General features: G+C 35.0%; 2 protein-coding genes across 2 annotated transcripts in view; one reads left to right on the top strand and one right to left on the bottom strand.

Annotated features, from left to right (window-relative positions):
• The window catches only part of LOC108288360 (olfactory receptor 52E8), a 2153-nt gene extending 1867 nt beyond the window's left edge, over positions 1-286 (bottom strand). Inside the window, exon 1 of the mRNA XM_017507260.2 lies at positions 100-286. The gene's annotated coding sequence lies outside the window, so the exon portion shown is untranslated. The remainder of the gene's footprint in view (positions 1-99) is intronic.
• Positions 287-3035: 2749 nt separating this feature from the next.
• LOC108288257 (olfactory receptor 52E8-like) overlaps positions 3036-9000 on the top strand; it is an 11889-nt gene continuing 5924 nt past the window's right edge. Inside the window, 1 exon segment of the mRNA XM_017507148.1 lies at positions 3036-3102. Within this exon segment, the coding sequence (XP_017362637.1) occupies positions 3036-3102 (67 nt within the window).

Here is a 9000-nt window from a genome sequence, read left to right as displayed (position 1 = left end):
TTGACCAGGATGGTCTCAATCTCTTGACCTCGTGATCCACCCGCCTCGGCCTCCCACAGTGCTGGGATTACAGGCTTGAGCCACCGCGCCCGGCCCTACTAGTAATTCTTGTTCCACTTCTTTTGTTCAGATTTCTAGTCAAATTCACAATAACATATTAATCTTTCTTTATCTCTATTTGTGAATAAGGCAAAATACTATCCACAGTTTCTGCTAGCCTCTCCTGAGCAACACTGGCACCTGGAACAGAACCAGCCTTATTCTACTGCTCCTTTACCTAATGTCAAAAACTAATATAAAAAGAGAAGGCAGAAGAATGTCATCTGCCAAATGAAAATGCAGCACCTGGAGTTTAGCCAGAACTAAATGAGAAGAATAAAGTTCCAGGGTCAGTGTCTATAGTAATGTTATACATATTTTTGCTTCATGATCATGGTATTTGTAATCTCAACTATTCCTCTATTTGAGAATCGAAAATGTAGTGTGTATAATCCTGTTTCTGTGTTGCTATGCGTTTTTACAAGTACTTGTGACTACTAGACTGTATACTCCTGAGAGTAGAAGAAACGACTTATCTTTGTTTACATGCATGAAAAAGATCTGCTACATAATAATTCTCAATTTAAAACCTCCACAAATAGATACATTGATTAAAAGGAGTCAAAATAGCAGGTAACTTTAATGTCATATTTTAGGAAATAAATAATTTACTCTCCATCACACCTGTGTTTGAGAAAAGAAGCTTATCCATGGGATTTGGAAAATGGATAAAAACAAGGAGAAGAAAATAGTCGACAAAGAGTATTTTGCAGCTATGAGGGAACAAGAATGAAGAGATAATCTTAATCTAGATAAGCCTATAATTTGGAGAGTGCATAACTACACACATTCAGTAAAGAAACTGTTCATACATAGATCAGCTTTTTGTGGCAAGGAAATGAAATATTCTGGGCTACACAATTTTCAAATATATCTCAGTCTTGTATTCATGGGAAACACTTTAGATGCCCTATAGTTTAGTTGCTACTCAAATTCTATCCCAGCTGTTATGTCTTTATGAATGTCTCCATTACAGTAAACACAAAATTTGAAGCAAAAAGTACATTACTCTTCAATTTATTTGGGAAAAACTAGTTTTACAGTTAATGTGGAATTGGTTAAATGTGACATGGTAATTGGAATCAAAAGCATTGATTCCAATTTAAGAATACTTGAACAGTGGGGAAGTCAGAATTGAGAGGTACACCACAGCAGAGATAAAAGTGTGTGAATGTTCTACTTTAATCCTGGGACAACAAAATGCCTTGCTAGTGGTGCCTGCTTGAAGCACGTGAAGAAAAGCAAAAATGAGAGATAATTTGATAATTTGGAAAATTCTTTCAGAAAGAGAGAAAGTGTGTGTGTGTGTGTGTGTGTGTGTGCGCGCGCGTGTGTGTGTGTGTGTGTAAACTTGGGTGAAACTATCAGAGATGTGTATAATTTCCTATTTTTCACTAATTGAGAATACATAAGATAGGCAGAGAAATACCTTTCACGATTTATCCGTCAAATATTGAAGAAGTTCTCTATGTATCAGTGGTGATCAGGAAGTTTCAATACAAGAAAGAATATACCTGGTCACATTTTCCTTAAGGCACCACGTAGTAAAGAAGATAATATTCCAAACATGAAACTTAAGAACTATACCGCAAGTGCTATGGTAGAAACGTGCAGGATGTTTTAAATGTAGAGGTGAGTCAAGAAAAATTCTATAAAGGAAGTTAGGCTTATGCTGACTTACAGAGAAATTCTTCTGACAAAAAAGAAAGAAAATTTTATTCTATATAAATGAGCAGAGACAAAGCAGGAAAAAAGGAAGCACAGTGGCCATTTAGGATATAAAAATGAAATCAGCCATCCTCTCAAATGTGCTTATCCAGAGATTCTTAGTAAGTCTGATGTCTTGGTCATGTTTAGGGGTTCCATACAGCATAAGCTGAACAAATGAAAATACGGCTACATTCCAAGGATATCAACTTATCCCACGTATCTCTGTGGGTTTTAAAAGAAGACTTGGAAATTAATGCTTCCCTTCTCTCTAGGACAAGATCATATCCAAGTTTATAAACAGTGATCAAAGCAACCAATCAATCAATAAATCTTTACTTACCCACTATTGCAACATATATTTATATGTCTTCCAATGTCAGCTGGATTTAAAAATAAAACTGGGTCTCAGCTCCTCTTTTGACCCCCAAATTCTAAGGTGCTACATGGGATTATATCCAGCTATCCAGCATCCATGTTCTCAATGTGTCACCTTCTTAAACTACCCTGTTAGACCAACCTCCACCACACCCTACATATCCATATTCCCACATCCTGGAACAGATGAGCAAAAGGAAAAGAGATAAGCTACACCTTTTCTCCCATCTTTATCTAATCTTACAGTCTCATGACCAGTCTGCTACCATGTAACCTTATTCCATTTCTCAGGTATTTTACTACTCTAGCTCTGAGTCTATGTTCATAAAAGTCTATTCCTCAGGGCCATGCTTTTTCCTTATTCATTTATTTATAAATTAATTAATTTTAAAACATTTTTAAAATTTGTCTTTATTTTTAATTTTTGTGAGTACAATATATATTTATGGGGTACGTGAGATGTATTGATACAAGCATGCAATGTGAAATAAGCACATCATGGGGAATGGGGTATCCATCCCTTTAAGCATTTATCCATTGAATTACAAGCAATTCAATTACATTCTTAGTTATTTTAAAATGTATAACTATTATTGACTATAGTCACCCTGTTGTGCTATCAAATACTAGGTCTTATTTACTCTTTCTATTTTTTGTAGGCATTAACCATCCCCTCCTCCCTGCAGTTCCCCACTACCATTCCCAGCTTCTGGTAACCATCCTTCTATCTTCACCTTTGCTATATCTTACATGTTCTAGAAAATATAGAGAGATAGTCTTTGCTCTCTAGCTGTTCACATGTCATACATATATATACAGAAGCAGAAACAATAGCTGAAGAGATATGGGATATGTTGGCACAATTTCTTCCTCATCAGCATTCACACTTTACTTTTGGATCTGAGGCTTTGCATGGCCGTAGGTGCATGTAGGTAAAAATACAGTTTGGAAAGTTTACGAGTATGAGTGTGTATTCACTCTTCATCCTGTTATCATACTTTCACCTTTCCTACATCTACCAGCTTGCCATAAGCTCTTTTTCTATCCCTCTTGGTATTCTCCAAAGCCTATCCATGATATAACTTACCTTAGTTTAAAAATCACTGCAAAACATCCCTTGTCATATTCTTTGAGCACACCATTTATTATGCCTATAGAAGATATTTATACTGTTCTTGTAGCCCCACTTCCCCTGGGATGGGTATCATAGCATCATAGTTAACAGACTCTGGAGAATTCCTCTTCTCAATGTCTTCTTCCTTATACTGAAATAATAGGGCAAGGGTTTATCACTGTTCTCTTGTTTTTCCCAAATTTTATATTTATTTACTGACACTGATAGAATAGTTTTAATTTCTCACTTCAAAATTAAATTGCTAAACTCTTGGTAAATGCTTAGGATTTTTTCTTTATCCTTCTATCCCATCTTCTTCAACTCTCAGCTCCCTGACTCTCTCTCATCTTCAGATTTCTCTTTCTAGTCCTAATATGATATTGTATTTTCTCATTTTTAAGACCTCTTTGATAGAATTTCTCATGGAATCAATATCTAGTGATCTATCCCATTGTACTTTTCTTTATCAATTCGTCCACCAATGGACATTTTACGGCAACTCTCTGGAAATTTCTTCTACAGTGTGCATATCTATTTGACACCACTCAAACAAAGCTTACTCATTGTGAACAAGATTTTTGCTGGGCTATGAGTCAAATATAATCAGCAGAAATTGTTTAACATCAGAGATTTCTGAAGCAAGAATAACTGTGGGAACTAACAAAAGGCTATTTAAAAAACTCAAAAGAAAATATTGGGGAATGAATTGATCATAGGGGATTTCTCAAAGCTCTGAAATGTTCCCTAGAAGCTAAAACACAAACACACACATGTACATGATTCTGAAAATGTCCAGAAAGGACCTGAGAATGCCCTAATCTCTCACCTCTAGTAAAATAATATTAAAATATAGAATGTGGGTTATTGTACAAGAAAATATCTGGTACATACAAGATGTTATTTTCACATACAGACACACATACCCAGATATAGACATAGTGGAATTTTTGTTATGTTGTAGAACATATGCATTTTAATAACAAACTCAGAAAATTCCTCACATAAAGGGCATTTATGAAAAAAACCATGACTCACATCCTACTCAATGGTTAGCCAGAGCAATTAGCCAAGAAAAAGAAATAAAAATTATTCAAATTTTAAAGGAAAGAATAAACTACCTCTCTTTGCAGACAACATAATATTACATGTAGAAAATCATAAAGAATCCACAAAAAAACTATTAGAGCTGATAAACAAATGCAGCAAATTTGCACATTTGCACAACACAAGAGCAATACTCAATCAGTTGTGTTTTGCTGAACACTGCTGAAAAAAATTAATGAAAGTCTAAATAAAAAAATACTTTATGTTCATGGATTGGGAGATTTAATACTGTTAAGGTGGTCATTTTCACAAACATTATCTATAAATCATGTGCAATTCCTATTAAAATTTCAGCGTCCTCTTTTGCAGAATGGAGAAAGACAAAACTAAAATGCACATAGAAGAGCAAAGGCCCTTGAATAGCCAAAACAATTTAAAAATAAAAAAACAAAGTTAAGCGACTCACATTTTCTTATTTTAAAACATGCTACAAAGCTACTCAAAAAAGCATGGTGCTGACATAAGAATAGTCATAAAAATCACTGGAATCAAATTGACTGTTGAGAAATAAACCCATATGTCTCTGGTCTATTGATTTTTGGTAATGATTTCATGACCATTCAGTGAGAAAATAGTCTGTTCAACAAATGGTGCTCAGTTTTACACGGCAAGATGACAAGTTAATAATAATGTATTGTTGTACTTCGATTTTATACTCTGAAACTTAACTAAAGTCATTTATTAGTTCTAGGAGCCTTTTGACAGAGTCTTTAGGATTTTCTAGGTATAAAATTACATTGTCAGCAAAGCAATACTTTGGCCTTTTTTTCTATTTGGATGCTTTTTATTCCTTTCTTTTGCTTGATTGCTCTGGCTAGAACTTTCAGTACCATGATGAATAGAAGTGGTGAGAGTGGGCATCATTGTTTTGTTCTGATTCTCAAGGGAAATAGTTTGAGTTTTTGCCCATTCAGTATGATGTTGGCTGTGGGTTTGTCGTACATGGCCCTTATTAATTTAATGTATCTTCCTTCATTGCCTAGTTTGTTCAGGGTTTTTATCATGAGGGGATGTGGAATTTTATCAAAAGTTTTTTCTGTGTGTATTGAGATGATCATATGGTTTTTGTTTTTAATTCTGTGTATTGGTGAATCACATCTACAGATTTGCCTGTGTTGAAACAACCATACATCTCAGGGAAAAACGCCTACCTGATCATGATATATTAACCTTTCCAAGTGTCTCTGAATTTGGTTTGCTAATATTGTGTTGAGGACTTTTGCATTTATGTCCATAAGAAATACAGCCCTGAAGTTTTTTGTTGTTGTTTCTGACAGATTTTGCTATCAGGCTGATGTTGGCTTCGTAGAATGAGTTAGAGAAGAGACCCTTCACCTTGATTTTTTTGGAATAGTTTCAGTAGAATTGGTATCAGTCATTCCATGGATGTATGGTAGAATTTGGCTGTAAATCTATCTGGCTCAGGACTTTTTTTGATTGGTAGTTTCTTTATTACTGATTCAATTACAGAAGATACTGTTATTTGTCTGATATTTTAATCTCTTCCTGATTTAATTTAAAAGACTGTATGCTTCCTGAAATTTATCCATTTCCTCCAGATTTTCTCATTTGTGTGAACAGAATTGCTCATAACAGTGTCTGAGGATATTTTGTATTTCTGTGAGATCTGTTGTTTTGTTTGTTAATCTACCTATGGATCTATCAATCTTTTTTTTTTTTTTTGAAGAACCAAGTATTGATTTCATTAGTATTGTGTGTGTGTTTGCATCTCAGTTTCCTTAAGGTCTTTTCTTACTTTATTTATTTTCTTCTGATAGCTTTGAGGTTTGACATCTTTCTACCTTCCTGATGAAGGTATATAGGGCTCTATAAACCTGCTGCTGCTTTAACTGCATAACAGAGATTTTGATAAATTGTGTCCCTAGTTCATTAATTTAAAATAAATCTTTATTTCTGCCTTAATTTTGATGTTCACCTAGGGGTTATCCAGGAGTAAATTGTTTAATTTCCATGCATTTGTGTGGTTTTGAGAACACTATTTAGTATTGATTTCTACTTTTATTGCACTGCTGTCTGAGAGTGTATTTAGTATGATTTCAATATTTTTGAATTTATTGAGGCTTACTTTATGACCAATCATGTGACCAGTCTTAGAATATATTCCATGTGAAGATGAGAAGAACGTATATTCTGTGGTTGTTGGGTGGGGTGTTTTGTAGATGTCTATTATGTCTAGTTGGTCAAGTGTATAGTTTAAGTGCAGGGTTTTGTTGTCAGTTTTTTGTGTTAATGATCTTTCTAAGACATACTAGTATCCCACTAGTATTGTGTGGTTGTTTAATTCTTTGTGTAGGCCAAGAAAAAGTTGTTTTATGAATATGGGTGCTCCGATGTTAAATACTATACATCTAGGATAGTTAAGGCTTCCTGTTATATTGTACCCTTTATCATTATGTAATGCTCTGCACTGTCCTTCTTAATTTTTATCAGTCTGTTTTATCTGTTATAAGAATTGCAATCTGGCCGGGCACGGTGGCTCAAGCCTGTAATCCCAGCACTTTGGGAGGCCAAGGTGGGTGGATCACGAGGTCAAGAGATCGAGACCATCCTGGTCAACCTGGTGAAACCCCGTCTCTACTAAAAATACAAAAAATTAGCTGGGCATGGTGGTGCGTGCCTGTAATCCCAGCTACTCAGGAGGCTGAGGCAGAAGAATTGCCTGAACCCAGGAGGCGGAGGTTGCGGTGAGCCGAGATCGTGCCATTGATTGCACTCCAGCCTGGGTAACATGAGTGAAACTCCGTCTCAAAAAAAAAAAAAAAAATTGCAATCTGTGTTCTTTTTCCTTTTTTCTTTCTTTCTTTCTTTCTTTCTTTCTTTCTTTCTTTCTTTCTTTCTTTCTTTCTTTTTTTTTTGAAATGGAGTTTATTCTTGTTGCCCAGGCTGGAGGGAAATAATGGCATGATCTCAACTCACTGCAACCTCCACCTCCTGGGTTCAAGTAATTCTCCTGCTTCAGCCTCCTGAGTAGCTGGGATTACAGGCATGCCCTACCATGCCCAGCTAATTTTGTAATTTTAGTGCAGACTGGGTTTCTCCATTTTTGTCAGGCTAGCTTCAAACTCCCAACTTCAGGTGATCTGCCTCCCAAATTGCTGGGATTACAGGTGTGAGCCACAGCATCTGGCTTCATATTCTATTTCATGGTACATCTTTCTCCATTTCGTTACTTTGAGCCTGTGGATTTCATTACATGTGAGATGGGTCATTTAAAGACAACAGATGGTTGGGTAAGTGCACAAAATCAGTAGCATTTCTATACACCAACAATGTCAAGCTGAGAAGGAAATCAAAAGCACAATCCCACTTAAAGTAGCTGCAAATAAAATGAAATACCTCGGAATACAGCTAACCAAGGAAGCAAAAGATCTCTACAAGGAGAACTACAAAACACTACTGAAAGAAATCAGAGATGACACAAATAAATGGAAAAACAATTGATGCTCATGAATTGGAAGAATCAGTATCATAAAAATCACCATACTACCCAAAGACATTTTCAGATTCAGTGTTATTTCTATCAAAGTATGAACATCATTCATCACAGAATTAGAAAAAAACTATTCTAAAATAGTTTACGCTCATAGAACAGAATAAAAAACACAGAAACAAAGCTGCATGGCTACAGTTCAATGACACTGACAAAAGCAAGCAATGGAGTAAGGACCCCCTATTAAATAAATGGTGTTGGTGTAACTGGTTATCCATATACAGAAGATTGAAGATGGATCTGTGCCTTTCATCATATACAAAAATCAACTCAAAATGAATCAGAGATTTAAATATAAGACCTCAAACTATAAAAGTCTTGAAAGATAACCATGGAAATACTCTTCTTGACATTGACCTTGACAAATGATATTTGGCCAAGTCCCCAAAAGCAATTGCAACAAAAACAAAAATTGACAAAAGGGACCTAAATAAACTAAAAAAGCTTCTGCACAGTAAAAGAAACTATAAACACAGCAGACATGCTACAGAATGGGAGAAGATATTCACAAACTATGCATCTGACAAATATCTAATATCCAGAATCCAAAGGGAACATAAACAAGTCAACAGGAAAAAAACAAATAATCCTATTAAAAAATTGGCAAAGGACATGAACAGACATGTCTCAAAAGAAGTCATATAAGCAACCAATAAATATATTTAAAATGCTCAGAATTGCTAGTCATCATAGAAATGCAAATCGAAACCACAGCAAGACACCATCTCATATCAGTTAGAATGGCTATTATTAAAATTTTTTTTTAAAAAGTGAGGCTACAGAGAAAAAGGAACCCTTATAAACTGTTAGTGGAAATGTAAATTAATTCAGCAATTGTGAAAAGCAACCTGTAGATTTCTCAAAGAACTTAAAAGGGAGCTACCATCTCACCTAGGAATCCCATTGCTGAGCATATACTCAAAGGAAAATAAATAATTCTGCCCAAAAGACACATGCACTCATGTGTTCATTGCCATCACGGTGGTATTCACAATAGCAAAGACACAGAATCAGTGCAGGTGTCCTTCAATGGTAGATTGGATTTTTTTAAAAGTTATATATATATATATATATATATATATATATA

The sequence above is a fragment of the Cebus imitator genome, unplaced genomic scaffold (assembly GCF_001604975.1).
Source record: "Cebus imitator isolate Cc_AM_T3 unplaced genomic scaffold, Cebus_imitator-1.0 Scaffold370, whole genome shotgun sequence".
In the NCBI taxonomy this organism is placed as follows: Eukaryota; Metazoa; Chordata; class Mammalia; order Primates; family Cebidae; genus Cebus; species Cebus imitator.
Note: the sequence above shows the minus strand (reverse complement) of the source record. Positions and strands in the feature narration are given on the sequence as shown.